Source organism: Oreochromis aureus, linkage group 19 (assembly GCF_013358895.1).
Source record: "Oreochromis aureus strain Israel breed Guangdong linkage group 19, ZZ_aureus, whole genome shotgun sequence".
NCBI classification, from domain to species: Eukaryota; Metazoa; Chordata; class Actinopteri; order Cichliformes; family Cichlidae; genus Oreochromis; species Oreochromis aureus.
The window spans coordinates 3,896,143-3,913,503 of NC_052960.1; the positions used below are offsets into that span (position 1 = coordinate 3,896,143).

At 38.6% G+C, this 17,361-nt stretch overlaps 1 protein-coding gene across 6 annotated transcripts; it reads left to right on the forward strand.

Moving 5' to 3' along the window:
- Positions 1 to 8,837: 8,837 nt before the first annotated feature.
- Positions 8,838 to 15,663, forward strand: LOC116311091 (S100P-binding protein-like). 6 transcript variants are annotated; one of them, XM_031728111.2, is made up of 7 exons: positions 8,838 to 8,950; positions 10,755 to 10,851; positions 11,038 to 12,224; positions 12,363 to 12,484; positions 12,737 to 12,837; positions 13,156 to 13,246; positions 14,589 to 15,663. In XM_031728111.2, the coding sequence occupies exons 2-7, from the start codon at positions 10,833 to 10,835 to the stop codon at positions 14,716 to 14,718; spliced, it is 1,650 nt and encodes a 549-aa protein (XP_031583971.1). In that variant the 5' UTR covers positions 8,838 to 8,950; positions 10,755 to 10,832; the 3' UTR covers positions 14,719 to 15,663. The 6 variants fall into 6 exon arrangements, with proteins under 6 accessions (XP_031583971.1, XP_031583975.1, XP_031583977.1 ...); XM_031728115.2 differs by having other exon boundaries at positions 10,789 to 10,851; XM_031728117.2 differs by having other exon boundaries at positions 8,843 to 8,950; positions 10,789 to 10,851; positions 11,125 to 12,224.
- Positions 15,664 to 17,361: the final 1,698 nt, after the last annotated feature.

The window sequence follows — 17,361 nt, forward strand, 5'->3', positions numbered from 1 at the left end:
TCTGTCTTTGGTAGTAAATGCTGTGGCCAGACTGGAGGCATCTACCCTCATGTGATGTTTAAGAAGGCTCCGCAACCAAAAGCTGATGTGGAGACAGGAGGAGGATAGAGCAGATTAGAGGAGCTTCTCGGTGCACGATAATTCTATATCCATGCTTTCTCAATCCTTTCCGCTGCATTACTTAAGTAGCAGTATGCTTGCATTATTATATCATCTCTGCGGGTTTGCTTTTCTATATTTTGCCGGGCGGCGTTTTGGGACAGGACAGTTACAAAATGAAATCCATGTTACAGGATATTAGAGACTTGATGTGCCAAACTCTAATGTAAGAGTTCCTCCTTCCACACTATTCAATTCAATTTTATTTATATGAAACCAAATGACAACAGTTTAAGGCTCTTCTGTGGCCTCATCAATGCTAAAAAACGCTGTGACTGATAAAAGGTCATTGATTTCTTCCCACACAGACAAACCTCAGCTCAGTGTTAGAAACTGTATCCTGTTACAGTGTTGATCCCATTGTTGATTTTAATTCCACTTGCCAGTTAGATGTGAGGAATTGGTGCACAGGTGAAAAGTTCTCTGGTAAATTGTTAATGGACTGATTCTTATATAGCGCTTTTCTACTCTCCTGGAGTACTCAAAGCGCTATGGGCTGTGGAAGCTCACAGACTCTTTGCTGCAATAATGCTCGTATAATATAATATAATATAATATAATATAATATAATATAATATAATATAATATAATATCATATAATATCATATAATATAATATAATATAATATAATATAATATAATATAATATAATATAATAATGACCCCCCTACTTCCAGCCAGGACCCCCATGTTAGTGTTAATGATGTAAACCAGCTGTGGAAGCTCGGAGACTCGTACTGCAGCACCAGGGCGTGCACTTTCAGTGTCCTATAGCATTACAGCACATAGTATATATGCAGAGCATACAACGCTATAAATAACTTATTATCTAAATGCTGCAAATATTTTTATAATGTGGATCTTTCTTTATTTTTGCTTACTTATTTATACTGTTTTCTTATTACATAACGTAAATGTCATAAATTGAAATGATTCCTCCTGTAACATGTACTCTGTACCTGCATGCTCAGTCACTGAATGTTTTTGTCCCAGATTATCCTTCTTGCTCTGTTTTTCTGCCTTATGTTCCCCTATTATGCTGAAAATGGATTAAAAACCTCCGATTAAAATCCTGAGTTGGTTTTGTTTCTTTGCATGCAGTGGGCGTCGATTTGTTTTTTTTTTACATCATATCAGGTGACACGTTAGCATCCAGTGAAGGCTGGCGGAGGTGGGCAGCTGAGGTGGCGTGAGCTGTGCCAGCAGGAGATGAGTCATTATATGCCGAACCAGTCCTTTGTGTTACAGCAGTCTGGAGGAGCTCAGGCACTAACTCCACTGTAACCCGACACTGCTCTCATGCCTCTGCAGACATTCTAATATTAAAGTTGAGTGTTGTTCTCTGAGTTTATTTGTTACTGACTGGGTGAAAAAAATAAAAACTTTACTTAGGTAATCCATACTGCATGCTTTACAGATTTACAAATTATTAACAAATTATTACCTCTGGAAGTGTCGTGAAGTCTGCCATCAGCACTGACAGACTGAAGGATAAACTCTAGAGTCACGTTGTGTGAAACATCAAAGTGGTTGTGCTTCTTTTTATCCTTCCCAGAGGCTCAAAAATCATGACTTTTACAGTGTTTTTATTTTTCTGCCACTTCTTTTGTACCCCACGTGTCCACTTCCTTCACATTTTCCAGCTAACTTCTTTGGGAATCAACCTGTTAGTGCAAAAATGTAATTTTCCACCAGTCCAAGTTTAAAATGTGTTATTTGCTCAAATGTTTGTTATCTATAGATGCATCCCTAGGTCAGTGTCAAGATGCTTAATAACATATGACATATTAATATTCATCACAACATGAAAATGGTTTCTGAAACCAGACATGACTATTCTGTGTGTATGCTCTTCCTGGAAACTGTATCTATGGTTGGTATCACAACAAGGGTCATGTGATTTATCAGAATATACATGAGTTCTGAGAAGTCCAGTCTGAGGTTTATGATTTCATAATAAGTGCACTTTCTTGTGTCCATGTGTGATAAAGCAAATAATGCACTTGGGAAAATCCCAGTGAGATATGTTATTGTGATAACTAGACTGGAAAATGTACTTGTTTGCAGACTCCTTTATGTATTTTGACCAACAGTTTCTCCTCATTAATTTCCCCACTGAATTCCACTCTTAAGGCTCCTCTAGGACACCTCTGAAGTAATGTGGCGTATGATTATTTGGTGATCTGCAAGAAGTGAAACTGTTAATCTTTTAAGGCTGTTTGGGGAGCAGTGCTAATACTGTGCAGACTGATTGGGCATGGGGGTTGTCACAGTGCACCTTTGAGGTGTGGTGGATTGAAAGGTGGAGGCCTCTGGGGAAATTATCTTAGTGTCTTGGGCTCTTTGAGTTCCTTGAGGCCTTTCTGAGCACTTTACATGGAGCCTGCACAGAGAGGTCGATGTGATTAGGATACACTGCTACAATTAAGGCGTATCAACTACCCACAACAAGCCCTGCTGTTGTTATTGTAGCTGTTCTATATCTGAGCCAGCAGGTCATATCTAAGAATATAAGTGAAACACGTGGTGTAATCGGTTTCACTCAATGAAAAGAAAATAGCCCAGCGCAATCTGAGTAATCTGAGTAATATGGTGATGTAACTGCAGAGCTTTGCAGCACAGTATAAACTATGCTGCAAAGATGTCAGCATTGATCCTGTTCTTAATAACAGTCTGGGTGGTTGCAAATGTCAAAGTATTGGCTCAAAACTTTCAGATGGTGCACCTGCTAAGTCATACGAATTTTATGGCTTCTTGCCAGATATTACATTAGCTGGGAATTTCCCATAAATGGCAGCAGAGCTACACCCCGGCCAACTCGAAAACCGAAGTTGCTTTTCAGTAAGAAGACTATTCTTTCAGACTCTTTAAACTCTCTGTTCCCTCTTATTGCAGTTATTTAGCAGAGTATTAAAACGAAGTCTTAAAGTTATGCCCTCCTGTTGTGAGGTTTTACACGTTGGACCCTCTGCCTGGCTCGTTCTCACCCAGGGTGATTTACAGTGTTGTGTTTTTGTGTTTGTGTCGCAGCCAGCTCTCATGTGCTACTCAGACTCTCATTTTTTTTCCTGACTGAACAATAGAAACGCCAGAGCCAATTTTAAGCCATATATGGTTTCATGAGCTGAGTCTAGGTGGTGATTGGGTGACTATGTATCGGCAGTTGTTGCACAGGGCATCGTAAATGAACGCTTTTAACCTTTTAAAGCTTATTACGGGAATTGGTGACGCTTCTAAAAATAGAAAGATCCCAGTAACTGTGAAATGACAGCAGGGGGCTGTCCAAATCACAATTTCTGACAAAAGAATCTGAACTAAACATGCGCCAGCAAGTACATTCAGTTTTCTGATAATACCTTGTTTTTGTGAGGCACTTGAAAGCTTCCTTTCTAGTTGTTATTATTATTATCGACGATGATGATGCCAATAATAAAAATAATACTCTTATTGTTATCATTTTTGTTGTCATGGTTTACATTTACTGCCAGGAATGTTTATAAACTTGTGATGATTGTTATGTCATAGCATCCTTGTCTGATAATCATCTACATGTTTGTAAACTGAGCAGAGCGTGTTTGAAACCATCCACGTGAGGTGATGTGTTTCAGCCAATGGGGCATATACAGGAAGTAAAACCCTGTGACATCACATCATTGCTTTTTTGCTGATACATCACTGGGTAGTTAATATTTATACATTTACAGTGTGTATATACACTCACTGGCCACTTTAATAGGTATAGATATATACAGGTTGTGTTGACCACGTCTACACACATTGGCATGTTTATTTGCATTAATAAGCAGCCGAACACATGCTGGGTGTGTTTGTTTATTTTGCATAGCATCCAAAGCCGTGCTTGTTAGGTTAACACAGGGGTCTCCAACCTCCAGGCTCAGTCACCTCAGATCAACTCCATCAAAATGAAGGAAAAAACAGAGCCTTATGTTTTCTATGTATGTAAGACTTATATGTGGTATGAGGTTTCCTGTGTCTTTTCATCTGGATTTGTTCTATAAACAGAAACATAGCAGCTGAAATTTCCTCTGAACTTCCAGGACTTCCTCCTTTTTCTTTCACATTGTTTCCAGCATTGTTGATGTTGCTCTCTCACCGTTTCACCTTGGTTATATCACTTACTGACAACAGTTGACGTGGTTCAACTGTGGTCAGTATTGTTTAGCTTTTTCTGCGTTTAGGAAATGGCGTCTGTGCTGTGTGTAATTCCTGCTCTTCATGCATCACTGTACAAAAAAGTGTTTTAGTGAGGGGAAATGTGGGCGCTGCCTCGGGCTCAGTGGTGCTACGGGGCGTTGTCATTGGGGGGAAGTGGGCCTCCATCCTTCTGGGATGAATATGCAGCTATTGCAGAGATGTTTGGCCTCACACACACACACACACACACACACACACACACACACACACACACACACACACACACACACACACACACACACACACACACACACCTTCTCCACAACATATTAGAAATAATGTAATAACTGAAAAAATACCAATAGAAATTAATACATAAACAGGTAAAAGAAACACATGAGCAAGAGGAGCCTACAGAGAATTTATAGAGCTCATCTTAGAAAAGTAAAATGTATTTGGCCCAACAGTGCATTCAGATCATAATTCTGAGAGGAAGAGCTGCCAGATAGGACAGGATTTTATTGAAAAAAAGTAGAAATAAATGTGCCAATGTAGCCCAGATTCTGCTACTTTTTTTTTTTTTTCATTTTTAAGGCCATTTAGGATTAAAACCTCAACTTTTTTGTAGAAGCTGTTTGTTATTTTGTTGTTTAATACATTTTATTCAGACTCCTTTTATTTCCTGTTTTCAGCCTATCGGAGTTCATGCACAAGCCATACCTGACAATACAATATACTACCTCCAGACATCCAGACAAGATAAAAGTTATGAGTCTAAAGGGTGGAGGACTTTTCTTCTGAGTCCTTAAATGTTTATTTCTTACAGAAAGACAAAAGCCATTGTTTTTATAAACCATTCATCCATATTTTATGCATGTTTGCTGAGACACTGACTGGATTTTCTTAAGAGGTCTGTTTTATCTGTTTGATAAAAGGTTTATTAAATGGAAGATTTTTTAAATTCTACTTCTATATACATTAAAAAAGGGGGATAATCTTTCTTCAGTATGTCATTACCGTATGTAGTGGTTTTACTGGCCCAGTTGGGAATATAAAAGCAAATGAAGTTTGACACCCCAGTTTGAGGGCCTTTAGCTGGAATAAGCTGCAGCTTACCCTGCAAGCCTGAACTGGACAAGCAGTTAAGAAAGTGGAGTGGATAGATTGATGGATGTTTTAGGTGTAGTTTGTGGAAGAATAGGGCCAGTGGGGGGATTTTGGAGAGCCGGCACTTTAGGCTCTCTGCGCTTCTTCTCGAGCGCTCCTGACTCTTTCTGTCCTGCATGGGGCGTCCACTGTCACTGGTTTGCACTGTGGCAATTCAGGGATGGAAGGAGGGTCTAGATGTGTAGCATCCACCTGAACACAAGAGCTGAGATTTTTCAGAAGAACATTATGGTGTGATTATTTGCTTAGGAATGTGATCTATCTCACCTGACAGTCACTTTATTGTTGTGTTTGTTTCCATATCCACGTGTCAACATGAACTCTGGTTTTGCATGCTCTTCCTGTTCTTTCTCCCAGAGCTCTGGTTCCTTCGCCACCACAAGAAAAGGTTAGCTCATCAACTAGCTCTCTCTCACACACGAGATTCTGAATCTTAGTATTTAACCCTATTTAACCCTTCCAAGTTCAATTAAGCTCATCTGCATCATCTTCAGTCATCACAGCAACTCCTTTCTTGTGATTTACCACCAAAGGATTTCTCAGAAGTCGAGCCTGCAACTACCAGAATTGTGCACTGATTTGCCAATGTATGGCAAACAATGCATGTGTATCATTTCCAGTAAGATCAGTAAGATTCAGTAAGTTTACTGTAGGTCAGACCACAAAACCATTCAGGCCACCAGCTGGTTGAAAGGTGAGGCTTCTGGGAACCGTTCTTCACACCTTCAGCTCTTTGTTGTTTTCTTTGAACTCTCCTGAGTTGCTTTTATTTCAGTGTAAAAATCATTTGGACTTTTGAAAGCAAGGGGCTGAGGGCTTGATGAACATCTTAAAACAACATCCATAACATCCACCCAGCAGAAAGTTGCACTGCTATGAAATTCTTCAATCATTTTCTGTCTTCACTAGGTCAGGAGGAGTTTACGTCATGAGGTTAAGCTGCACAAAAGGTTACTAATACTATGAATAACAGAAAGAGTGCTTAAACATTTGTGGCGTGACTGGTTTTCCAGAAAACAAAGAGGAAGTAATGGCAAACAGAAGCAGCCCTGGTGATGCAGTCACATTCCATTACAGCACTCTCAGCCTGATAGTAAACAATGGCTCCGAGCACATTGCTCATCACACATAATTAAACACAGCAGCTCAGAGGTGAAGTTCTCTGTGTACATTATAGGGCACACCATAGATCTGCGCATTAGCATACATCCTGTCAGGGATCATATGCACAGCAGTTGTGTGCTGCACAGTAGCAGCTGATATCACATGAAACAGGGTCTGATTTCCCAGATGGGGCACCACTAACATCGAAGTCATGTGAGTTTTTGCTCACATGTTGCTGCCACCTCTTACAGCACCTACACCCTAATCATAAACAAAAGCCAAAGGAGAACTCTTTCTACTTGCACTGTACCACATGCATGACTCTCTTGGCTTAAGCTTTAACATATAGATTACAGAAAACTAACTGGCAATTTGATCCTGTAATTTTAAAACAGTAAATAGTGACAAAATGTTTTCTGTTACTAACAATTAAAAAACTCATTCTGCCATTTAATGTTTTGTTTTTTGTTTTATTTCTTTGGTGCAGTATTCAGGTCATGTGTGAACGAATTAATCCCAGTTCTTGCAGTCAGATCTTATGTTTGGCACTCCGTTCATTCATGTTTAACTCGCACAGTGAGTTGAGTCAGACAATATGACTTAGCAATAGTAACCCCAGTGTCGATGTCAGACATCAGTCTGAGTGATGATTGGGTTATTGCATAAAATCTGTTGTTGGAGAAGGAATAATAAATAAACTGCCAACTCTTTTAAATGATGTTTTGAGTAATGGATTCTACTTTAAATAGAAAGCTCAACATTATGGCTACATTTCAAAAAGTTAGAGCAGGCATATAAACCTCTGTTCACAATCTCCTTCCTCTGCTGCCCTCTGCTGCCCTCTCTGTTTTGGTTTTCTCTTGAATTGAATTTTTTTCTTTCTCCATTTCCTCCTCACATTTTCTGAATGGGTGCTTGGCTGCACTCTATTTTCTAATATTGTCTTTTCTTTTCTCATTATTAATACTAATACTTGATATTCGCAGGGTCATGAATGTTTATAAGCTTATGATGATTGTTATGTCACAGCTTTGTTTCTAATCATTTTCTGTACGTGTGTAGAGTAAGGTGAAGAGGGGGTGATGTGTCTCAACCAGTGGGGCATAAACTGGAAGTAATGGTCTGTGGTATCACATGAGCAGACCAGTACTTTCCAGGTTTGAAACATTTTTCATGCACACTGATATTTTATATCCACACAATTATGTTGTGTGGATACTATACAGCCACAGGTCATGCTGGTCATGCTCTGTTTGTTCATCAAACATCTGAATCTGGCACGCACCAACACAGACTCAACACCTGACTGAAAAACAAACTGTAAAAATGTAATGTGATGTTAATCCAGTGACTCAAAATGATTCATGCTGTTTAACTTTGAACATCACGAGGAGTATCAAGTTTCTCATAGTAAGCAGACAAGCATGAAAACAAAAGATTTTTCATTTTGTTAAAAAAGGTTAACACAAATAAGCTGGATTTGAGGACAAGACATGATCAATGTCACTGCATTCACTGATTGAACTGCTTGAAGTTTTTCAAAAGGAAAAATGTTTATACATTGGTAAAGATGGATTTTCTTCTTGTCCGCAGGTAAATCAGCAGTATAATAGAAGTAAAGCTTTTTTTTTTTTAGTATTATTTTGATGATAGTGTTCGCTTATATTTTCTGCCCACGATTCCCTCCAAGAGCAGCCAGTACTGTTCTGTGAAATCACACCCTGGACTCTGAGAATTTGTCCTGAGGTTTGAAAATCCTGGTCCTTCTGTGGGGGCTGGGAAAGTTTCCAAATTGTATAACACTTTTCACATCTTCACCTCATATACTTCTTTGCCTTTTCATTAATTGACTGGCAGCCATTCACTAACCAGTAATAGAAAACACGTCAAACATAGTCCAACCAGGAGCACAGCTGCAGAACCTGCAAAACAGTCATATTAGAAAGAAAATGTACACATAATGTACATGGGCACTATGTATATAGCGGGACATCTAAATTAATTCCAGTATCATAAGCATTGTAATCCCAATCCCCAAAATAAATGTAAGCTAGAGCCTAAACAAGGACATCCATATGTCTCCTGGCAATGTCACAGAATAAAGGTCTAATTATTATTATAATTGAAATTAAAATATTAATTAATTAATTATTAAAGTTTTTAAATCAAAAATAAATATAAGTAAATAAACCATTTAAAAGAGATAAAGTTAAAGTTATTTGAAGAAAGTTTAAATTCTTGAAACCGGAAGTTTGAACTGAACAGTCAGCCAACCGTGTAGGGACGACTGTTCCGTGTTCTCGTGTTAACCACCTGCACGCGGGAGTGAGGGAAGGAAGTAGGGCGGGAGGCGGGAGCTGCAACGGGTGAGTTTGGTTTGATATTAAAGCCGTTAAATTTAGTTTGTTTTTTTAAAAAAACAAAAAAAAAAAACAATCCGTTACTGAGTTTCTCAGACCGGCAGCGTACCGCTCTCATCCGCTCGGGGGTCTCGGTGGTACTCGAGCCGATTCCAGCGCGCAATAACGGGTAGCGGACTTAGCAGTTAAGTGTGCTAATAGCTAATGTTAGTTTATTACATGGCTTAAAGCTAAGCTTTTGTAAGCTAAGCTTTTGTAACCCAGCGCTGGTGTTTAATGTGCGATTATTTATGGGAACTATTTTTTAAGTAATATTAAAAAAAATGTTCTCTTTACTACCTTAAATACACCCGAGGTTTTAGTAATCATCAAGTGTCAGAAATGTTTGCCTGCCATCCGCGATAGCTACAAACATCATTGATTCAGACTTACAGAAGTCATAATTTAGTTTTATTTAATTTGGTTGGTGGTATTCACTGTGTGTAATTTTATTATGTAATGCAATCATATTCTAAGGTTGAAATATTTTAGTGTTTTCGGTATTTGGTCCTCAAACTGAAGGTGATTGACTCAGTGTAAATGAGCTTATTACATTAGGTCAAAATTAGTCCTTTGCCACAAGTGAGTACACACACATTTTTTTGGTGTAGGTTATCGTTTTGATTTCATTGCATTAATACTAGTAACTGTTATATTTATGAAGATAGAGCTAAAAAAATTTTTATTGCTATTAAAACAATTCAAATGGGGAGTGAAATATCTCAATAGTTGTGGTTTGACCAAATTGTATGTGAAAAGACTGAATGAGATGATTTGGTGTGACTTTGATTTCTTAGTGTGGGCCTTGGTAGAACCTTTCCCTCTACACCAGGGGTGGGGAACTTCAGACCTCAATGGCTGGTGTCCTGCAGGTTTTAGATGTGTTCTTGATCCAAAACAGCTGATTCAAATGGCTAAATTACTTCCTTAACATGTATTGAAGTTCTCCACATGCCTGGTAATAAACTAATCATTGGCTTCAGGTGTGCTGACCCAGGGTGATATCGAAAACCTTGAGGTCTGGAGTTCATCCACCCCTGCTCTATACCAATAGTGTTTCCTTTTTTTTTTTTTTTTTTTTTTTTTTTTTTTAGTTGCACGTGAATTTAAAAAATATGATCTCAATAATCATCTAAGAGCTCAATAATGGCATTTGTGGCTAGGACTTGTTGTTAAGCTCTCTGAAGGATGACTGGAGCTTCATGTGTCTTACTCGGTATTCAATAAGCATGGAATAAATATGAATCAGGGCCGAGTATGTCTGCATTCACATAGAGCCAAAGCTTTTTTTAAAATTTTTTTTTAACCATCTTAAGAAAACAAAATAAAAATGCAAATTCATAAACTAAAACTTAAGTTTAAATCTTTTTGGTAACTTTAAATGCATGCTCAGTAACTCGGGTAGGGATATCCTGAAATATCATCATCCAGATTCAGTGGGAAAAACTTTTAATCACTTATGCAAATGGTGACTTCAGTCTCAGTGACTGCAGGTTTCCTCAAGCTTATAAACAGTACAGCTGTATACCGACCTGCCTGCAGTCAGCTGAGACTGAGGAAGTTATTTGGATGAGTGATGAAACGTTTCTCCCCCCTGGAAAGGCTGCATCCAGATGAACAGAATAAACTTGCTGAATTTCTAAAAACCTAAAACTTAAAAAAAAAAAAAAAAAAACAGAGGAAAAAATGAAAGAAATTTCCATGGAACAGTTTAATCTTTATTTTCTCTGTGCTTTTCCAACATGCGCCCTTCAACTTGATGTAAACACAGAGGCGTACATTTTTTCTCTTCCCTAAAACTGAAGGAATTGGAATCCAGGACACATTCATCACGAGCACAGAGAAGGACATGGCGCAAAGAATCCACAGTGAGTCTTGGGGGGAAATGCTGTTGACATGCAGGAGTTCATATTTTTCCAAGGGTTGTATAGTGTTGCCCATGAATGCATTAAGGAGAAAAAAAATCATGTTAAACTGATATAAACTTCTGTTTGAACAATAATTTAATGACTAAAAAAAAGAAAATGGTGCTTTTTCCGTTCTTTTTCCAATAGACCTAGATGACAAATATCCCACAAATATATTCAGAAGACTCGGTCCACCCATATTTGACCAGTTGAAACCTTTTTCTGTCTGTCCAGGGATCATCAGTTGTGACCAAAAAGCTGATGTGCATCAGTTAAGAAGGCTTTCTAAGCCATTTATTAATTTTAAGATTGAGATCATTAACAATGGCACAAATAAAAGAAAACTGCATGAATCCAGTCCTGACGACTGTTACGTGACCCCATTAAAAAAGCCCTTTGATCCAAAGGCTTTGTCCCCTGACCTCGGGTGTTTTGTGGACTGTTGCAGCACTCCTGTGAAACAGGAATCAGAATCCCCCTTTTCCACATTGAATCCTGAACTGACAGCTAAGACACAAGATGTTGGGAGTGAAATAAAAGAAACTGTGAGCTCTCAGCTGTTCTCAAAGGATGCAAAATATGGGCCTTCCACAGAGCGAGGAGGAGGATCTCTCAAAAAAGAGACCAAAACACAAGATGTGATGCGTGAGAGGGTTTTAAATCCTTCACCGACGTTTGACTACGATGTGGATGACATCTTGTGTCTCAATCCCGATAGCCCTTTAAGATTTTTGGAAGATGAAGACGGCTACATGAGTCACAGTTGCCAAATCTTTCAAGATGGGCTGTTTCCCGTTGCTGGACTCAATATGGTGGAAGAAACAGCAGATGGGCGAGAAGATGAGGTGAAAAAGGAAACGTGTCTCAGTGTAAAAGACGTGGAAGAGGATAAAGGCTATATATCGCTTTCGTTTATCAATGACAATAAAGGGGCTGGGTTGGTGAACTCCAAACAGCTTACAACTAACTCAGCCAAGGGTGACTATCATCCTGAAACTTCATCCAAACCACGGTTACATGAACAAACTGCAACCTCTGGGTGCCTTACCGTCAAAGTGGACAACCTGATCCCAAGTAGTGGTGAACCTCCCTTGGAGCATGTGAACAATAATTGTTTGGAAAGTTGTAAATTGGAGGGGGTGTGGGATATCGGTCCTCCAATATTTGAATCCTCTATGTGCCACAGCGAAACGGACAAGTTGAAAGCAGAGCAGAGCTGTCAGGTGTCTGAGGAGGTGCAGGAAAGTGTGACTGAGCCTGTCCAAAGCACACTGAAGAAAGAAGACACTGCTGTGGAAACCAGCTATGAAGCCACGATTCCCCTCAAAGTACAGGTATGTTACCTCAGCCTTTACCTTTATCTTATTTGTCTGGATTACTTTTTAAATATAAATATCAATTCTGTAATATTGTGAATCGCTTATGTAAATCTTGGACGTTACACAAAATGCCCTTCTAACTTTTTTTCTCAGGTTAAATCCAAAGTACAGAACACAAACAGAAGCACACCGGACAGCAGTGTTGTTTCTGTCCCAAAGATGGAGGTGACAAAGCCCATCAGAGCCCTTCAGCCTGCCAAGAGTGCTTCTCAGAGGTATTGTAGTAATCACCACCACCACCACCACTAGAGGGAGCTATGTGACTGTAACTGACAAGGTTTTTTTTTTTTTTTTTTTTTTTTTTGATTTCAAGGTTGTCTGTATCTGCCTTATTTTTTTTCTTGCAGCTTAATGTATCTTTTGTTAGCTGAGCAGGCTTTGCGTTTATAGTTTTCATAATTTCATGTCTGAAGCATGACATGATTAGATATGGTTGAATTAAACTTGGTATTTTTATTTTCCTTTAGATCCATGGTCTTCAGCAGTGAATTGCAGTGGGAGCAGGAAAAGGAGCTCTATGTGAATTCAGTTGTCAGTCATATGTATGAGAATCCAGGAGTCAGTAATGGTAAGACATGACCTACTGTCTGCGCAAAGAGAATGGGAGCACTCTGGTATCTAAATAATCAGGTCTTTCTCCTGTTTACTGTTGTGTTATGCATTCCTTTTTTTAATGTCCATTAATTTACACATTATATAGATTTATTAGAACATGATTTTGAGAACGAACACCAGAGAACAGTTTTTAAATTTCAGCATGATACAGGTTATTTTTTCCGTTTTAAGCTCTGTCTATAGTACTGTGGAGGAGTGTAGTAAAGACAATGCAAACAAACAAACTAAAAATACTTAAACTATATAGGGTAAAGACATTTGTTTCCTCCAGGTGTCACATCTGAGCTCCGGAGTTTGATGAGCTGTGTATCAGCAGGCGTGAAAAGCAGAGAGTGGCAGCATCCCTCCGACCTCACCCGCAGGTACGTCGCGCTCTCTGCAGTTCTTTATAACTATGTTGAAGTCTCACTTTCAAGCAATCATTTGGCAGATCTGAGGAGTGATGCAAAGCAAGATTAATGGGTTAACTAGATATGTCATGCAGGTTCAGTGTTATGAAGGTGGCTTTTCTTCCTGGTTGGATGAGCATAGTAAATTATGCTGAATGGATCCACTTGTCAGGAGTAGGTTATGTTTACTTGCATGCTGGGGGAGCAGGTTGAAGGTAGCAGATTCCAACAGGGTCCATAGACTGGTCTGCAAGGCCAGGCAAACTGTGGGGATGGAGCTAGACTTGAGTCCAAGATGAGGACAGTGCTGGACACTTCCTCCAACCCACTCAATGACGTGCTGGCCAGTCACATGAGCAGGTTTGGTGAGAGTCTGAGAAAACCTAAATGCACCACTGAACAACACAGGAAATCATTCCTGCCTGTGGCTGCCTCACGGTACAACCCCTCCACGTAAAGCACAAGTTCAGTTCACTTAGTTTTACAGTGCCAAATCACAAGAACAGTCATCTCAAGGCGCTTTATATTGTAAGCTAGTCCCATACAGCAGAGAGAACCCAAACAATCATATGACCCCCTATGAGCAAGCACTTTGGTGACAGTAGGAAGGAACAACCCCCCCCTTTTTTTTTTTTTTTTTTTAAACAGAACGAAACCTCCTGCAAGTACACACTGCAGTAGTTGCACAACTGTACTATCTGCACATCCTCTGTGGAGAATAGAAATAAAGTACAGTAAGAGGGCACCTCAGTGTCAAACCTGTATATTTAACTTGTGTGATATACTCTGATATTTTTAATTAGAGCTATTTTCTGCCTAAACACACAGCGCTGCTGTTACAGGAATTTGCATGTGTTCAGTTTGTGATGCAGAAAACTCATAAATGTTTTTGTACTTCATCCCAGTTTAACTCAGTTTAAAGTTTCATAGGTTAAATTTCTGCCAGCCACTTTAGAAATAAACAACAGCACTTACTTTAAGTGCTGTATTAACTTAACTTTATTAAGTCATGAAGTATTACGCTTAGCTTATTTATAGCAACAGTTGTTGCCTGTAGGAGACATTTATTGTCTCATTTTAATAATTACTGTTATTTATGAGATGTATGTGTGCCGTATTTGCCTGTTGATCATTTGATTTTTATCGTCTTTATTTTGTGTTATAAGAACTTATTAAAGACTGCAGGGTTATAGGACCAGCATGTAGTGGAGCGCCTGGAGCAGAACGCCTCAGTCAACAGAATGCTGATAATCATGACACCCATTTTGTTGATGTTGAACTTCATAGTTACGCCGTTTTCTGCCCTTATTTTCAGAAATTACTGGAGACACTTTGGGGCAGCAGCACCACTGATTACCCTGGATGAATGGCAGGCAAAGAACTGTCTGATGCACAAGCGCTTCGATAAGATACCGAAGATCTTTGAAAGGAGTCTGTGCCCATAAACTCAGCTTTGTGGTTTATAGACGCATCAGAAAAACTGCACTTTCAAAACACATTTATGTGTATATGTATATATTTGAGCATTTAGGTTTCCTTTCTGGCTTTTTGATTTACTTTTCTTTCAAATGCATGCACGTTCCTCCTAATTAAAAAACTTATGCATGTTTTCAGTGGTTTTGTTTTGTGAAAGTCTGAATCACTAAAGAATGTCCTAAACTTGAATTACTGACTTAGAGTTTTGGATTTTAGGTATTTACTACTTGATATTTGTCTGTTTACTCTGCATGTGGTTACAGTTTTTATCCCTCAGCTCTAAAAGCTTGATGGGAGCACCCTGCAGGTGTGCGGCCAGGACCACCCGAGTGTATGAATGTGAAAACTCAAGATCGAGGTGATGTAGGATTTTTCAAAATCATACCACATGTTAATTTATTAAAACTCTGAGGTGACTTTGAATCTCAGTGACCTCCGGGCCAGAGGTGAAGGTTTCTGAATCTTTAGGAATATTCAAATTGAGAAAAAAGTCCGCTAAGATTATCAAATGCATACCATTGGTGGATCTACTGGGAGGCTGGGGTTAGCGCTGGCGGCTGCCAGTGTTTTTCATGTGTTCCTGTTATCTGTCTTCTCTTTGGGGTTGTAACGCAGCAGCCAACAGACTTCCAATCCAATAAGAATGAGACTCAATTTCTATCTTTGTTTTTGTACCTTTTGTTTTTGTGCGTCTTTTATTGCACTGAATTTTTACTTTACGATAGCGATGATTTGTTACTTCGCAAGTCAAACTGACAAAGTAACAAAGCATCTGCACTTTCTAGGTACCGTTTTCTTTGAAGTATTTACTCAGCGTTGGTGTAAATATTTAAAGATTTTGCTCAGTAACTTTAAAAATTATGAACATGGTTATATTGTTGCATTAAATGTTCTTTTTCCATGGCTGATTCTTACTGTTGTCTTTGGATATTTATTTAAAAACAAAACAAAAACATCAGACAAATTTAAATACAATCCAGTGTCAGGATCTCTAATTGTTTTGTTTTTTTTTCTCCATATATTTTTATTGAAATTTTCTGTTGCACCCTCACATTCACACCCCCATCCATACATCAAACCTGCCTACATCATATTCAAATGTAGAAATGAACATAGTTCTCACAGTAATACAAGGAATTAGGATAAACAAGATTCTCCCCTCCTTCCCTACTTCTTTTCCTTCTTTCTCATAAACATCCTACACCTCCACTCTGTAAAATATCCATATATGGCTTCCACATATTCACAAAGTCCCATTGTTTGCCCTTGGCAATATATATTAGTCGTTCCAGGTCTAGAGAGTCTGCAATTTCCTTCTTCCAGAGTCTCATGGAGGGAGCATCCATACTCCTCCAACATAGTGCAATGGCTCTTCTGGCTTGAAATAGTCTGTAGTCCAGTAATTTAGTTTTTTTTCTGGTTGCTTAAGTTCCCTTGGGTATATTCCAAGTACACAGTTTACCTTTTAAAGGGATTTTTTACCTTAAACATTTCAGACATTTGATGACATCTTTCCAAAATTCCTGGATTTCAGGACTTTCCCATAGACAATTGAGAAGAGTTCCTTTTTCAACTAAACATTTAGTACAGATGTCTGGAATATCATTGGACGTATGATGGAGCTGGGCAGGTGTTATATAGGGTTTCTATGAGCCATTTATATTGCAGCAGTTTAAAGCGTGTGTTTATTTGTTTTTGTGCTTTTAAGCAAGCCTGGTTCCAGTCATTTTCATCCATGTTCTGTTGGATCTCCCGTCTCCAAGCATCCAGCTTATCTGCTGCTGAGTCTTTGGAGGAAAGCGTCAATAAATTATAATATATAGAGAGAAAACCTTTCCCTTTTGTATTCTTAACACATACCTTTTTTATTTTTGTTAATGGTGGAAGTTCAGCAATCTTTTGCAGTTTTGATGACAATTTTTCAATTGTAAATATTCAAAAAAGTGCTTTGGGGGTATTAAAAACTTTTTACATAACTGATCAAATGTGAGCAACTTGCCATCTGCATATAGGGCTTTAACTTTTTGAATGCCTTTAGTTTTCCATATTTTAAATCCTCCATTTTTACCAGGAGTAAACTTTTCATTTCCCCAAATAGGGGTAATTTGTGAAAGCGATGGAGGATCGCCCAAATGTTTATGTACTGCATGCCAAACTATAATTGTATTTTTCAAGAAATATTTCTTTGTATTCTTTTTTTTTTTTAATGTTTTAGTGCCTGAAGAATATAGAAAAGTGTGTAAGGGAAGATCTGGAACAGATTCTTGCTCAATGTCAAACCAGGCTGGAGGTGGTGTTGGGCAAAAATAATGGTTGGTTGATGTTAGTTGGGCAGTCATATAATACCATCTGAGGTTGGGGACTTGGACACCCCCTCTTTCATAGGGCAAGTAAAGTAATTTTCAGCAGAGCCTTGCCTTCCTATTATTTCAAATACATTGTTTAAATAGTTTGTTTAAACTGTCAAAAAATGAAGGTGGAAGTGTTTTGAAGTAATCTAAAAATTTTGGTAAGATTGTAATTTTTAGGATATTTATTCGGCCTATCATAGATACAGGCAGGTTTAACCAACAGTTTAGTGTTTCCGTGACCTCTTCTACAAGGGGATTATG